General features: G+C 42.8%; 1 protein-coding gene across 2 annotated transcripts in view; it reads right to left on the bottom strand.

Annotated features, from left to right (window-relative positions):
* Positions 1-700: 700 nt before the first annotated feature.
* FAM120B (family with sequence similarity 120 member B) overlaps positions 701-16,993 on the bottom strand; it is a 970,087-nt gene continuing 953,794 nt past the window's right edge. For both annotated transcript variants that reach the window (XM_078649083.1, XM_078649082.1), the window contains one exon: positions 701-4,869. In XM_078649083.1, coding sequence (XP_078505209.1) covers positions 4,857-4,869 — 13 coding nt within the window. In that variant the 3' untranslated portion in view covers positions 701-4,856. The remainder of the gene's footprint in view (positions 4,870-16,993) is intronic.

The raw sequence follows: 16,993 nt of genomic DNA, 5'->3' as shown, positions 1-16,993 counted from the left end.
AAGCAATCATTCCATCACGAGGAACAATTCCAAATGACAAGAAAATTAGAAAGGTATCTACTGTAGAAGATAAACTGACTATTAATACATCTGTTGCTTTGCTAGCAGTAAACACATAATTAGTAGCTATTATATCAATGGTTTTGCAAGACTGATCAGCTTTAGACTTATTATTGGCAGAGTCTGTAACATTTTGAAGTTTTAGCATTGTTGTTCATACATATCGGAAAATAAAATGATTGAATAATTTGCAAACAACATTTCTGATCTGAAACCCGAATTAGAATCTTTAGAGACTACTAGTGTGTAAGGAACTTTAGGTAAGGGAGCTTCTGCCATCAACAATTGGTTTGTGACTGTAGGACGAGGACTTTTAGAGTCATATTAAAACCTGTATCGAGCATTGTCCTTTGTTCAATATGCTCATATGCTTTATAAAAAGGATTTTGATGTTATTCCACAATAAAGAAAGAGAAAAACTAAAGAAAGAAGAATTAGAAATGGAAGAAAGAAAGAATAGGATATACAAGAAGTTGAAACTCAGAAATAAAAACAGGTGACAAAGCAGAGAGGAAAGGTGCACCGTAGCAATATATTTGTGGGAAATTGTGATGGTTATTCAACCATCAGAGGGGGGGACTGATTCAGCAAATTTCTTCATATTGCATATAAACGCACATATAACAGACAAGTGCAAACGTTTATGGTTTTCTTTTAAAACTGTATTTTATTCGTTTTCTCATGATAAACAAATGTAAAAAAACACATTGCCATAAACAAACACACAGTGCTATGGTTCAAGTCTATGTCATAGGAAGGTAGAGTAACAGGAACACTAGAACTCCTATGAGGAAATTGCGTCACTTATGTCAGCTGAGGCATAAGTACAGAAATCCCTATTGAAGCAAGCATACAGCATTACATGAACCAAGCCAAAAAGTAAAAGTCTTTTTGCATCATAGGAAGACAGTACTTATTTGATCGTCATTAAAATTATTCAAGCATATTTGCAGCTGCTGAATCACCCTTCAACATCTGTAGGGGAAATTGAACTGGAGTCACCCTCATCTGTGAAACGTTCAAGTAGCAGTACCTATACCATAAACTATGCTGCTGCACGCTCATCCATGCCCTCTAATCACATATGTTGTTCCTCTGTTGCCCCATTCCATTAAGTCTTTCAGCCCTTGCTCCAGGTGTGACCTCCCAGGCCCCAGCCATCCGATGGCCACTCTCCTCTTTGCGATCAGAAGGGCCAGCTGAGTAAGCTTTTAAGGACACTTCATGCCCTTAGGTCTAGCCACTACACCCAGCAAACAAGCCAATGGGGATGCAAAAGTTTATGTTAAATAACACATACATTTGAAGGAAATTTGTAATAGGTAATCATACTTAGACAATGTGAACATATATAAGAAATAATAACGTGCTGATTTAAGTTAACTTATCTGCGGATGCCACATTAACTGCAAACAAATTCAGTAGCACTGTTTTTCACATTGAGCTGTTTTGCACTGGATGTTTTTCTCTTTTGCTGTAGATACTGTACTTTTCCAGAAGCCTTCTGTTAGTTAGTGAATAGGCATTTGTTTTGTACTAGACAACTGATAGTAAGGGGCACACCGGGAGGAGAGGAAACAGCAGGAACTATGATTCATGGGAAGAGCTGTCTGAACCGCAAAATGTGGACTAAGTATCTTCTCAAGGACTTGTGCCTGTGGTCCACTGTGAAGACATGAGAGACTGGGCAGTTTATCAATTTCCAAGGGTTTACCGAAATCCTATTGGATGTTGTAAACAAAGAAAGTGAAACATGTTACCATCTAGAATATTCTGTATTTATATTAGTGCATGTTCTTAGAGTAAAGGGGGGCTTTTCTAACTCACATTTGCTGGAGACCCATCTCTGAGTTTCTTGAGATCATACCTATCATCATGGGAGATTGCTTAGCTGCGGTATCCTGTAGATGGAGTTAGTAGAATGTGAAATCATGGAATATCAGCATGAGCTCTGGATTCTCACTTGCATGGGAACTGTAGGGTTCTTAGAATGTATGGGTTCAAACAGAAGGAGTTAAAGGGCAACAAGAAAGCTGTATGAGGTGTTTGTTCAAGCTTGAAATAAACCTTGGCTATTGTACCAAAGAAGATCTTTGTACATGTCTACTTTCTACATTAGCCTATTCGTGTTTAATTAGATGCATGCTGATTTACAGCTGAGAATACTTTCCAGCTTGATCTTGTCCTTAACTGATGTGCCAAGGCTTTATGCTCTGCATTTAATCTCCATCCGAAGTCTATTGGGTATCTAAATGGACACCTTATTCTATGGGACATGCATATTATATGTTATACTTACAAACGTTGTATTCTTTCTTGTATTGAAATATCGATTATTGGATTATATTCATTTCAGATGCTGTGCTTAAAAGACTAGTACTTATTGCCTAACTAATGAAAACTAAAGAAACTGAAAAATAAAACCCTTTAACACACACATTCTCTTTACTGACTGTACTAAAAGTCTTTAGTGATTTTATTGCCTACATGGTTTGATGTTTGCTCATGTTGACTTCTCCTTGTCAACAAACAAAGGTCCATAGGACCAATGGTGGGGATTATTTATTGATTACACCTGAAGATTAAAATATAGAAAACCCCGCTCGGTCAAGTGGTAGCAAGAGGATGGTTGATGTCACAAGAGAAAGGAGTTGAAATAATTTGCCCAGGTTTAAAATTGTTTATGTCCCTTAAGTCCAAAGCCTGAACTTGAAGCCTGAAAAAGCTTGCTGTTCTGAAAGCGGTTGAAGTGGAGGTAGTGTGAGTATCAATAGGGTTATGCATCGCAATGTTCTTTGTTGAGTTTCGTCATTGAGTTGAAGTGATGAGTCTGGTATTTTAGTAAAAGTAAATAGATTAGCTGTGCCCAACGCTTCATGTTTAGCAGTTGAAGTTTACCAATTTCCAAGGGTTTAATGAAATCCTACTGGATGTTGTAAACAAAGAAAGTGAAACATGTTACCATCTAGAATATTCTATGATTATATCAGTGCATGTTCTTAGAGTAAAGGGGAGCTTTTCTCACTCACATTTGCTGGAGACCCATCTCCGAGTTTCTTGAGAACATACCTCTCTTCATGGGAGATGGCTAATCTTATTCCAGTTTGATCAGATGTCTGCTGATTTTTAGCTGAGAATACTTTCCAGTTTGATCTTTCTCTTAATTGATGTGCAGAGGCTTTATGCTTAAGCTTTTAATCTCTCATCAGAACTCTTTATTGGGTATCTGAACTGACACCTTATTTCTATTCATTTGAATTTAATTAGATTAGGGAAATCCCTTTATGGAACATGCTTGTTGTAATATTACCAAATTATCTGTTATACTTACAAATGTTGTTTTCTTTCTTATATTGAAATATTGATTAGTGGATTATATTCACCTCTGATGCTGAAAAGACTAATATTTATTGAATAAATTATGAAAACTTAAGAGATTGAAAAATAAGACCCTTTAACTCGCACAAATTCTCTTTATTGACTGTGCCAAAAGTCTTTAGTGATTAGACTACCTACATAGTTTGATGTAGTTAAGCATGCTCTTTATTTCTTAACTCTGCTTTATAACACCAGTCTCCACAAGCTTTTTCTTCCAACTATTGTTGTAACTATAACAGTAACTTTCTATAGGCTCTATGACTTCACACAGTCACAGGTTGATGAGATTGTTCTACTGTGAGCTGTAATGAAATGTTAGCTCACAACACTACAGGATCATCAGAGTCCAGCATAAGGAAGAGATATGGCTTTGGCTGGTAAGATCGGTCAGCCAGAGCATTGTTGCAGTAACAGGTATTAAAAAAACACCACTACAGATAAATGAGTTTTCCAACAGAGCAGCTGGCACATCCTACAAGGTAGGAGAAAAGATCATTATGGTTCTGCCTGGTGCTCCATGATTACCTTTCAATAATATCTTCATTTCGGCTACCTCAAATACAGGAGTGTACGTTAATGTCTATCGATATGTATGAACACTGTGCCTGAGGCACACCTGTACTCCAACCTGGTTATCTCATTATTAATCTTGTTTTATGCTGCTTATGATGCTTTTTGCTATGATTTATGCATCTACATAATGTTATAAAAAATACCTGACATAAATTTGATGTCCTAAAATTCATTTGCAAAATTATTGTGCCACTGGGCGTAGATTATCTACTTTCAAAGCCAACTGGGCAATATTTTTGTGAACATTATTTAGGAATCAATATTTCTGTTGGACAATATTGTTACAATATTTTAGTACCATACCGTCACAGAGTTACCAACCAAAACGCAACCACAATTTACAAACCCCCTGGGTATCCTTTGCAAGGACAGAACCACATTTTATAGTGAGGATGAGACACCTCTATATTGTCTAACCATCTCTCACCCAGTCCTTCATGTGCCTACACCTGTAAGACTCTACTGAACCCATCAGCGGACAAAGGCCATCTGTATTTTCAGGGTAATATGCATGGGATAAGAACTCGACTGAGAACCTCAGAGGCAACAGTTTGCATACAAAAAGTTTGGACACAATAAGATGAGGTGAAACCAATTACGGAGACAGCTTGGTTTAATCTAATCAAATTTTGAAGGTCCCCGCCCATCGCCGACACTTTTTTTTCTCATCTCTTCCATTAAGCAACTCTGCAATTAGCTCGGAAATGGGTGGTCGGATTTTCAGATTCAACATAATGTTGGGGTGAGAATGTCTTCATTAAGGCTACCAATGCCAAATCTGCTTTTCTTCGAGTTGGCAGGATCTTGTCCAGATGTGGCTAGTTCAGGTCCAGTCTTCTGAGGAGTTACTGGGGCCACCTACAACAAACCATATATTCAATGAGTTTCAGACCTGCTGGTTCAGCAGCAAGAAGAAGTCTCAGTACTAATGTAAACTGTGGAATTAGATCATTTAACACATATTGCAACACAAGTTTAATACAGGTTTAATTTAGCCTGGCATTCAGTCTACAATGAAAAGCTCCTCCTTTGAATCCTGTCATGCCTGCTCTTCTAGAAGCAGGCCAGCTGGTGAAATAAAAAGAAGTGCACCTACTAACCTCCACTCTCTCACTTCAACTTGCTCTGAAGATGTGGGCCCTTAAGTAAATGTATCAATTAGGGAGAGGCATAGTGGAAGATCAGAGAGAGTTCTGCTTCCATGGGCACCCTTGATTTCTACCTTTGTAGCTCTTGCTAACTGACAGCTTTTTACTAGCTGACTTTCTTGTCAATCCCACTTGATTGCTACTTATACTTATTCAAAGACTTTCCTTCCTCTTCTTTTGTTTGGCATACCTTCTTTGAGTGCTTGGTGATGTAATGGAATGCCTGCGTGTCTGGTGAGGTGCAGAGTGTCCGTTGGAATGTGGAGGCTGAGCAGCAATGAGGCTGCTCCTGTTGGGGCTGTAAGTTATAGGCTACCAGCTATTTACTTACCAGCTACTTACCTGAAACTTACCATCTTAATAAACTGTAACTAAGTCTTAATAAACCTTCTTCTGTAACCTACTCTACGGCTACCTGGACATTCTTACTGTTACCATTTTCTAACAGCATACTTGTTTACCACAGTTTTTTTAGTTATAGCCCTGTTAGGAGCTTAAGGCCTCATTACGATGTCTGTCGAAAAGGATCCGAATAGCATTCGGTTTGACCGAGCCCGTGTTGGAAGCCATGTTTCTGACCGACTCGGAAACATTTCCTAATCGGTGCTGAACAGCATTCGGAGAGTCCGAGTCGGTCGAAGCCGAATCGTAAAGCTCTACGGGCCGCGTTTCCGACTGATTGATTAAAATGTCGGATTCCGACATCCCCTCCCGACTCGGTCTGTCTGACACGGATCGGCTGTCGGACACCATCTTGGAAGGCCCATAGCAGGCCCCCCTCACCCGGAGAACTCCGGTTGGGGCCTGCGGGTTACCCATGGGACCCCTATCTCCAACCATGCACAGTGTGGCAGGCACCATGGGGAGCCCACCACAGGGTCCAAGGTTTTATGAACCCACCCCTTTTTTCAATGGGAGCCTGTGTTGTCGGTTGGAACACAGGCTCCCATTGAAGTCAAGGAGAGTCCGACTGAACGATGTTCGGAACCATCGTAATCGGTCGGTCAGACTCGCCAAACCCGAGTTGGTTGGAAATGATTCCGACAAGGAGTCGGTTGGAATACCTTTCGACCGACATCGTAATGTGGCCCTAAGTCTCCGTCATATTTTCTTACCGGAAACGTCCTCCACCTGTTTTAATTAATAATTTGAAATATTGTGCAATTGACCAGGAAATGAGGAACCGAAGGTTGTTACGATTTACATGGTTATGTGTGAGGGAAACAAACACAAATTTTTTAAATCAGAAAATAATGAAATATGGAAAACTGGCCACAAAAATATGACGCTTAAGTAGTATATGTGGAGACAGGATGAGTAAAGTGTGTGTGAGTACAATGTGGCCAACAGAAAGTGTTGTTTGCATTTTGCAAATGTATAGCAGAGAAATCTCAGTCCATGTTCCTGCAGGTGTGAGGCTGCAAATACACAGGTGTTTTATAAAACATGTGATAACAGACATGGTTATGCAAGTATGCAGACATCTACCACCATAGTCAGATCTGCAGCAAAAACTTGAAACAACAGTGAGTGAGAACCGATCATAAATGGTGCGTGTTTCCATTCAAAATAGTAAGTACACAGGAGTGGCATAGGAGCCATTCATGAGAACAGACATACAGCTAGTCGTAGTATATGCTGTGGGGGCCTGACCAATAGTGGGAAAGAGGACAATTCCATCAGTTGCATCTCTGCGGGTTAGAAGTGACAAACGAAGGCATAGTGTAGCCCATGCTCCACAAATACTGTGCTGTGAAAAACAATCAAGGACATCCTGTGTATTTTCAACGATAATGTGTATAGGGCTTGGGTACAACTTCTTGTGCTCTTGTGGCTGGTGCTTTTCTGACACTGACACTTATGGTGAGCACAGAAGGTGTAGGTTCTATCTGTGTAATAAATGTTCGAAGCACAAAGCTGACAAATTACTCCATTCCATGGGTAACGCCGTCAGCCACTCATGAGTTTCCAGCTAACAACCTGTTGCACACTTGGACTTGTGTGTTTTTTTCTTGTTTTTTCTTCTTAACTTGGCATTATCATCTTAAGAATGCCAGCATGTAAAGTGGTGTTTTTTTTAAAGCTAGACTGCCTTTTCTTCATCTTTCCGATATGGTCATTATTGGAACCGTGATTGTAATTCCTGTTTTAATATTAGAAGTTCCCTCTGAATATTTAATACTTAGTTGTGGAATATAGCCAAGCATTATTGAGGAAATTTTCATAAGTTTGGAAAGGAAAATGCTACCTACCAGTATGCATCTGTTCATGGCATGTAGAACTGCAGAGTACTACACTTTGCATTAGATCGCCACCTGGTGTTGGGCTCGGATGATTGCATGTTGTTGTTGTCTTGGAAGAAGTCTTTTGTAGTCACGAGATAGGTGACTCCTCCCTTGGACGATAGTGCACATGGGCATCAGCTCCATCCTTAGATTGTTTTTCGCCATGATGGGAAATGATGGAGTTAGTAGAAGTAAAGAAAGGATGTCCATGCGTGTATATCTAATTAAGATAAAACTGGAACAGATACAGGTCCCTGGGAGGCGGGAGGGCGTGTAGTACTCTGCAGCTCTACATGCCAAGAACAGATGCATACTGGTAAGTAACATTTTCCGTTCGAGGCATATGAGCTACAGATTCTACACTTTGCATCGATTGTGCAGCAGTGTCTACCCTAGTGGTGGTCACCTGTATACGTTGCAGTAGTTTGAAAGAGAGTTTTTAGAACAGCTTGGCCTACTGCAGCTTGCTGCTTGGCTTGCACATCAACACCATCGTGTTTAGTGAAGGTGTGTGTTGTAGACCATGCTGCTGCCTTGCAGATGTCTTCTAGGGGAATGTTCTCTAAGAAAGCCATAGAGGCTCCTACTTTGCGTGTGGAGTGCGCTCTAGGAGGAACTGTTAATGTACGTTTTGCTTTTTGATAGCATATTTGTATACATTTTACAATCCACCTTGCAATTCCAGCTTTAGAGATGGGATTGCCTTTATGTGGTGGAGAAAAAGATACAAACAATTGCTTTGTTTTACGAAAGGATTTGGGTCCTATCTATATAATAAAGAATAGCTCTTTTAACGTCTAATGTGTGTAGAGCTCTTTCTGCTACAGAGTCCGGGTTTTGGAAAAACACAGCTAACTCTACAGATTGATTTAAATGAAAAGGAGTAATGACTTTTGGAAGGAATTTAGGATTAGTTCTCAAAACCACTTTGTTACGGTGTAATTGTAAGAATGGTTCTTGTATAGTGAAAGCCAGTATCTCCCTTACTCTCCTAAGAGAGGTAATAGCAATAAGGAAAGCTCTTTTCCATGTGAGGAATTGCAGTTCACATTTGTGTAGAGGTTCAAAGGGCGGTCCCTGAGCCTTGTAAGAATAACGTTTAGGTTCCACACTGCAGAGGGTGGTAACCTGGGGAGAATGATTCTTTTTAATCCTTCCATAAATCCTTTATTAGCAGGCACTCGAAAAAGAGACAGGTGTTGTCTATTTTGTAAATATGCTGCAATTGCTGCAAGATATAGGCGTATGGATGAATATGCCAAGTGACATATTTGTAAATGTAGAAGGTAGCAAATGATATTTTGTATAGATGCATCCAGGGGATCAATTTGGTTATTGTTGCAATAAATGGCAAATCTTTTCCATTTAGCAGCATAGCAAGCTCTATTTGTAGGTCTCCTGACCTCTTTAATGATGTTCATACAGTCTGGTGGTAGGTTATACAGTCTGGTGGTAGGTTAAGATAACCAAACTCTAAGACTTCAGGAGCCAGATCGCCTGATTCAGTTGATTTGGGTCTGGATGTCTGATGTCTCCATGGTTCTGCGTTAACAGGGATGGTGTGAGACGTAGCTTTTGGTGTGGAACTAGGGATAGTTCTAGCAGAGTTGTATACCCCGGTTGGCGTGCCCATGTGGGAGCTACTAAAATTAGTTTGAGCGACTGTTGCCGAAGCTTGCACACTATTAGTGGTAGTGGCGGAAAAGCGTACGCAAATCTGCCTGACCAGTTCATCCATATCGCATTTCCCTTGGACAGTGGTTGTGGAAATCTGGCGCCGAAGGTTGGGCATTTTGCGTTTTCGTGTTTGGCGAACAGATCTATTTCTGGATGACCCCACCTGTGAAAGAATGGTTGAAGAAATTGCGGATGTAGTTTCCATTCGTGAATTTGTGTGTCTGTCGCCTTAACAGATCTGCTATCTGATTGTGAACTCCTGGAAGGTGTTCTGCTAACAGATATATGTTTTGTGGAATGGCCCATCTCCAAATATTTTGTGCAAGCTGGGACCGTTGTAGAGAGTGTGTCCCCCCTGTTTTTGTATATAGTACATAGCTGTCATGTTGTCCGTCCGGATCAAGACAGCTTTGATTTGTACTTGTACTTGGAATGTTTTGAGTGCTAAGAAAATTGCTAGCACCTCTAGGTGATTGATATGGAACAATCTTTGTTGTATGGTCCATTGTCCTTGAGTTGTATGATGTAGGAGATGGGCTCCCCATCCTGCGGGAGATGCGTCTGCTGTGAGTACTAGTTGTGGAATTGGTTTGAGGAACGTCCGCCCTTTTGTCAAGTTTTTGGTGTTCCACCACTGCAGAGAGCGATGTGTGCTGCTGTCTATCAACACCAGGTCTGATAGTTGCCCTTGAGCCTGATTCCACTGTTGTGCTAGACATTCCTGCAACGGACGCATTTGCAGTCTTGCATATGGTACAATGAAAATGCAAGATGCCATCATGCCTATTATTCTCATGAACACTCTGGCTGGGAGAGAGTGTTGATGTTGGAAGTTTGTGACTAAGGCTTGAATGCTCTTTATCCTTGCTGGACTGGGATACGCTAAAGCTGTAGACGTGTTTATTGTAGCCCCTAAATATTGATGTACATGAGAGGGCTGTAGGTGCGACTTGGTGTAGTTGATCGTGAACCCTAAGTTGTGCAATGTTTGAATTGTCTGATGTGTGTGTTGGACACACTGATTGAATGACTTGGCTTTTTCGAGCCAATCGTCTAGATAAGGGATGGCATGTATCTGTTGTCTTCTGAGATGTGCTGCTACTACTGCTAGGCACTTTGTGAATACTCTTGGTGCAGTTGTTACCCCAAATGGAAGGACTTTGAATTGATAATGCTGTCCTTCCAGAACAAACCTTAGATACTTCCTGTGAGAAGGATGTATAGGAATGTGGAAGTAGGTGTCCTTTAGATCTAGTGTTGTAAGGAAGTCGTCCTGTTGCAGCAATGGGAGCACTTGTAAAGTGATCATATGAAAATGATCTGATTGTATATAATGATTGAGGGGTCTGAGGTCGAGAATTGGTCTTAGTGTCCCGTCCTTTTTGGGTATTAGAAAATACAGTGAGTAAAACCCTGTTCCTTGATGTTGTAAAGGAACTATTTCTATAGCATCCTTTTGAAGAAGTGATAGGACTTCTTGTTTGAGCAGAGTAAGGTGTTCTGCAGACATTGGACGCTGCCTGGGTGGTATGTTTGGAGGGGTAGCTGTAAGTTCGAGGCAGTAACCATACTGGATAATTTGTCTTACCCACCTGTCTGTTGTGATGGAATTCCAGACAGGTAGGAACTGTGTTAATCTGCCCCCCACAGGAGAGGAATGCTGTTGGGGGAGCAGAGGGAAGTCACTGTTTTGTGGTGGAAGAGGTTCGATTACTGTTGTTACCCCGACCTCTTCCCTTGTTGTTGTTGCCTCTATAGCCTCCTCTAAAATATCCTTTACTAGAGGATGTTTGAGTATTGGACTTGAAGGAAGCTGTATTGTCTGCCCCAGTTTGCTTGGAGCCTCCTCTATAGAAGGAGCGACGAAAGGAGCCTCTAGCTTGTGTGGACTGCAAAGCTTCCATATATTTGGCTGTATCTGTATCTTTTTTCATTTTCTCAAGTGCTGTGTCTACCTCTGGTCCAAACAATTGATGTTGGTTAAATGGCTGATTTAAGATGGTAGTTTGCACTTCCTGCTTAAATCCTGAAAGGCGTAGCCACGCATGACGTTTAAGTAGGATACTAGTGTTTACAGCTCTAGATGCAGTGTCTGCTACATCAAGTGCACACTTGATTGAGGCATTTGAAAGTAATTTGCCTTCTTGTATAAGGTTGTTTACCTGCGCCTTATATTGGTCAGGTAAATGTTGTAGTAGTGTTTCTAACTGGTCATAATGAGCCCTGTCGTATCTTGCAAGGAGGGCTTGTGTGTTAGCTATACGCCATGTATTGGTAGCTTATGCAGCTATTCTCTTGCCTGAAGCATCTATCACATTAGACTCTTTATCAGGTGGAGGTGCTTCACCTGACGTCTGTGAGTTTGCCCTTTTCCCAGCATTTGAGACAACTAGTGAATCTAAGGGTAGTTGTCCTTTAATGTAGGCTGGATCCCCAGGAGCAGGCCTGTACTTTTTTTAATTCTAGGGTTTAGGATCCTAGCACGTACAGGATCTTTAAATACCTCTGGAGCAAGTTTGATGACCCCTTTAATCATAGGAAGAATTTGAATAGACCTTTGCGATTGTTCCAAAGTATCTAACGAAAAATCTTCCTCTGCCTCATCTGAATGCATAGTGACCCCATGGTAAATGGCAGCCCTATTCAGCAAGTGCCCAAAACTAATATTATCTTCTGGGGGAGAAGGCTTTGATGGATATGACTGTGGGTCAGGAATATCTGGCACATCTTGTGGGTTTGGGTAGTCCCAGTCTGGATCATCAATAGGGTATGGGAAAGGCTCATCTGGGGTCTACCCCTCCCCCTAGGCTATACTCATCATCATTTTGAGGTGAATGTGAAGAATGAAGAGGAGAGTGTTCAGGAGAAATTTGAGGTGAATTGTTAGGAGGAACAGGAGAAGGAAGTATAGGAGAAGAAGGGTGCATAGGAGATGTGGCAGAGTTCTTCTTCTTCTTGACAGGCACTGCAGGTGCAGGTGCTGTGTCTAATTTCCTCTTCCGGTGTGGTGTAGTGGATACAGCACCTGTTTTAGGGTCAATGTAGATCTTCTTTTGTAGAGGATTAGGTTGAAAAAGTTCTTCTGATTGCGGAACCTTTACCGGTGCCGATTATTTCGGTTCTGGGTGTGGTTGCTGCTTGTCTTTAGCCTTAGGAGTTATTACTGTGTCATTTGGCGTAGATTTCGGCACCAAAGGTGTTGTTTTTGGAGTCGTAGGCTGTTTAGGGGGCTTGGGCGCATCGGAATCAGGCCTTGTAGGTTTAGGTACCGAAGAGGATGGCTTCGGAGTAGAAGCTGGTGTCGTCGGCTTCGAGGCGTCGGACGCTGGCTTCATAGGTTTGTCTTTAGAAGTCGATGGTTTCGGAGCCGAGACTTCTTTCGGTTTTGGTGCCGAAGGAGGGGGTGGGATCGACACGTGTGGCTTGCTCTGTAAAGAGCTACCGGAAGGCTTGAGTATTTTCTTCGGAGCCGGGCTCGATGGCGGGGCTTTCGAAGTGTTTTTTCGGTCGCGACAGGGCCCCGGAGGCGGAGTGCTGACCTTTGCCTTCGATTTGGGTGCTGTATATCGGGCAGGGGCAGAAGTATTCACGCGCTGACCCAACGATTTGGAGATCATCTGAATCCTCTTCGGGAACGAGCGGAACCTCTTCGTCGAAGATATCCACCGGTTCCGGAGCTGATATCTGCATGTCGTGTCGACGGGCCCTCCGATGTCGAATGGTCTTCTTGGATCGAAAGGACGCACAGGCTGTACAGCTGGAGTTGTCGTGTTCTGGCGATAAGCACAGGTTACAGACCTCGTGGTGGTTACTGTGTGGAAACTTTGCTCCACACTTGGGGCATCTTTTGAATGGTGTCCTTTCCATGAGGTGTAGGCTTCACGGCGTGGATAGGCCCAACGGCCCGCGTCGATGACCGGAATCGAGCTGACGGAGTCGAGATGATGTTTGTCGATATCAAAAGTAGTTAGGTGAACTTTGAATAAGTTTTTACGCGTCGAAGTACTTGAAAAGTAGATTTCGAACCGGAGCGGAAAAATTTCATCCCTACCCAGTGGTGGAAAAAACAATCTAAGGATGAAGCTGATGCCCATGCGCACTATCATCCAAGGGAGGAGTCACCTATCTCGTGACTACAAAAGACTTCTTACAAGACGACAACAACATGCAATCATCAAAGCCCAACACCAGGTGGCGATCTAATGCAAAGTGTAGAATCTGCAGCTCATTTGCCTCGAACAGAAAATCTCTTTCATCAGGTCATGAACCCTGAATTGGAATTAATGATAAAGAAGAATCTCTAAACAATAACTGTTGTAACCTACATGAGCACTGGTGCCCATGGAGGTAGGTGAAATATTTGTTAGTTAATTAAAGAGGAAATATAACAATATGACATGACATAATTCCAGCTCCCATATGCCTCTCCACACAGATCAGACTTTCATAGACACAAGTTACTTATCTTCGGTAACACTTCTTCTGGTGGATATTCTTCTTAACTGCAGATTCCTCACCTTAAAATATTCCTCAGGCACCAGACTTGCTCAGGAGATTTTTCATAGCAGTCCCTCCATATGCTGCTAAAAAGTGGTGCTTGGCTCCATGGTGCCTCAGCGGTAACAAACCAGAGCTGCATACAAGTGCCATCCTGGAATGCTGACATCAGTGAGCTGCATACAAGTGCCATCCTGGAATGTTGACATCAGTTTCTTATCTTTTCACTTTCCATTGACTCAGACGCGGAGTATGAACACTTGTTAGTGGCAGTGTGCTGAGTACTAACTTGGGACCTTTTAGATGTTAACAAGGTCACTCCACAGAACAAGGAGGTGAGAGGACAGTGAGGAATCTGCAGTTAGATAAGAGTATCCACCAGGAAGAACTTTACAGAAGGTAAGTAACTTGTTCTCCTGATGGATACTTCTAACCACAGATTTCGCAACTTAGAATACATGCTAAAGCAGTACCTCTGCAAGGTGGAGGTACTGTGAAGTGGACTCAGAATGAAAAGGCTTGTAGAACCTAGCTGGCAAAGTGTCCTTCCTATTGTATTGTATTGTATTGTATCAAGCATTTATATAGCGCAAAACTGTCACCCTACGGGTATCCTGGCACTTAGAACTTCAGAAGGTATTACAGTGGAACCGACCCGTCATTACAGTGGGCGAGCTAGAAATCACCCCTCGGGAATAGCCAAGTTTTCACCAGCTTTCTGAAGCCGATTAGCATGTGGGACTGTCTGATAGACAGGGGAAGATCATTCCAGAGTTGAGCCGCCACCATGCCAAAGGCTCTACCGCCCATCCTGGCTCTCTTAGAGCTGATGGTCTTTTCCAAGTTTACATTGGAAGAGCGGAGCTGTCTTTCCGGATTATACCAAGAAAATCTTTCCCGTAAAGGGATAGGGCCCATGCCGTGTGCCGCTTTGTACACGATGCATAGGGACTTGAAACGGATCCTCTCCTTGATAGACAACCAATGTAGATCTCTCAAGGCAGCAGTCGTAGAGGTCCTGCATTGCCTATTCAGAGCCAGTTTAGCTGCCATAGACTGGACTCTCTGTAATCTCTGTATGATGTACAGTGGTGCTCCCAAGTACAGAGCATTACAGTAGTCCAGTCTACTGAGAATTACACTTTGTACCACCAGGGAACGCATGTCCTTGGGCAAGAGCGATGGATCTGCCATAGCATTCGCAACAACACGAAGCAAACGTTGATCATTTTGTTAACCTGGGATTCCATCTGGAGGTTACCCTCCAATTGTACTCCCAGGTTGCGCACAGTTTTGGCCGGAGTCAGGGGGTCATCCTTTGGCGTGAGCTTAAAGTCTGGCATTAACGCTTGATGCACCTTAGAGGAAGGACAGAACAGCACCTCTGTTTTCCCCCCATTGAATTGTAGAGAGTTCTACCTGAGCCAGCCTGCTGTCTGGCGCATACACTCTTGAAACTTGTCCATCGATACCGCCCCTTTCCCTTTCAGGGAAAACACCAATTGGGTGTCGTCTGCATAGTTGACTAGGTCGATATCGAAGGACTTGATCAAAGAGAGCAGGGGACACAGATAGATATTAAAGCGGATGGGGCTAATCGCCGATCCCTGCAGAACCCGTGCGCAACTGAAGATTGGCTCGCCTCATAGGGAGGCAATGACACTATCTGTTGCCTTCCAGTTAGGTAGGAGCGTAGCCATTGCAAAGCGCATCCTTTTACCCCCGTCGTTTTTAATCTCTCCAACAGTACTGTATACACTCTTGAAACTTGTCCATCGATACCGCCCCTTTCCCTTTCAGGGAAAACACCAATTGGGTGTCGTCTGCGTAGTTGACTAGGTCGATATCGAAGGACTTGATCAAAGAGAGCAGGGGACGCAGATAGATATTAAAGCGGATGGGGCTAATCGCCGATCCCTGCAGAACCCATGCGCAACTGAAGATTGGCTCGCCTCATAGGGAGGCAATGACACTATCTGTTGCCTTCCAGTTAGGTAGGAGCGTAGCCATTGCAAAGCGCATCCTTTTACCCCCGTCGTTTTTAATCTCTCCAACAGTACTGTATGGTTCACTGTGTCGAATGCGGCCGACATATCAAGTAATACTAAAACGGAAGATTCTCCCTTGTCTGCTTGCATCCGAAGATTGTCCATAACGGTGACCAAGGCAGTCTCCGTACTGTGGCCCGGGTGGAAGCCAAATTGATCCTTGTCTAGTAGGAGGTTGTCCTCCAGATATCCAGACAAGGTTTTACTAAAATTAGCTGGAACCAGGGGATCAAGGGAGGGTTTCTTGAGCAGTGGAGTAATTATCGCCCTCTTCCAAGTTTCCGGGACTACTCCCTCTTCTAGAGATTGGATGCAAATTTGGTACAACCAAGGGAGGGTCTCCTTACCAGATGTTTTCCAAATTCTATGAGGCAAGGGGTCCCGGGGAGAGCCAGATGTAATGCTCAAGGCCAGCTCATTAAACCGGTCCTCCGATGGGACCTGGAACAGGAGACTGCTATAGATTCTTCTCCTGATCTACTAATCCGGTCGTCCCAGTTGTTATTATTATTGGGGCCTAATTCGCCCACAATCTTACTAACTTTTTCCTCAAAATGTATCGCGATCGAGTCGCAGAGTTTCTGTGAGGCGACCACCTTGTTGCTAGTACAAGTTGGATGTGAGAAATTCTGCACGATGCTCAACAGTGCCTTAGGTCGATTTGGAGCCTGCAGAATGGAGTCGGTGAAGAACTCTGCTTTGGCTTTCACAATGCCTTCCTTATAACAGGCCTAAGCTACTTTGAGTTCCTTCCTATCTACATTCACATAGTTTCTCCTCCATTTTCTCTCCGCCCTCTTACAGCTAGAGCGTAAGGCTTTTAATTGCACACTAAACCAAGGGGCAGAGGCTTTCTTCCTGTTTTTTATTCTCTTAATGGGTATTAACTTATCCAGGGATCTGTCAATGAAGTTGCAGTATTCCTGATAGTTTTCCTCAATGGAGCTAGATGAAGCAAACAAATTTTGGTTAGGGGTGTCAAGTAAAGCTTGTTATTGATTATTTTGGCCCGTTCTCTTCCCTATCGGAAAGTAGTCCGGCAGCTATTGCTTGTCTCCGATCAGGGAATTAAAATGTGAAAATGCACTAAAGAGTGATCCGACCAGCTTTGCGGCAATATGTCAATTATCTTGGTATCCGTCTGATTAGCGAATACCAGATCCAGCAAGTGCCCTCCCTGATGTGTCGGCTTTTGAACCAGCTGGCCGAGGCTACAATTCTCACATATATGGCTCAACTCTCTCAGGTGAGTACCTAGAGTCCCATTATCCCACAAGTTAAAGTCCCCTAATATCATTCTGGAATGCACTAGGGAAAGGTCGGTGAT

This window comes from Lissotriton helveticus, chromosome 6, assembly GCF_964261635.1.
Source record: "Lissotriton helveticus chromosome 6, aLisHel1.1, whole genome shotgun sequence".
Taxonomy (NCBI): Eukaryota; Metazoa; Chordata; class Amphibia; order Caudata; family Salamandridae; genus Lissotriton; species Lissotriton helveticus.
The sequence above is the reverse complement of the archived record's forward strand: the minus strand, read 5'-3'. Positions and strand labels throughout refer to the sequence as shown.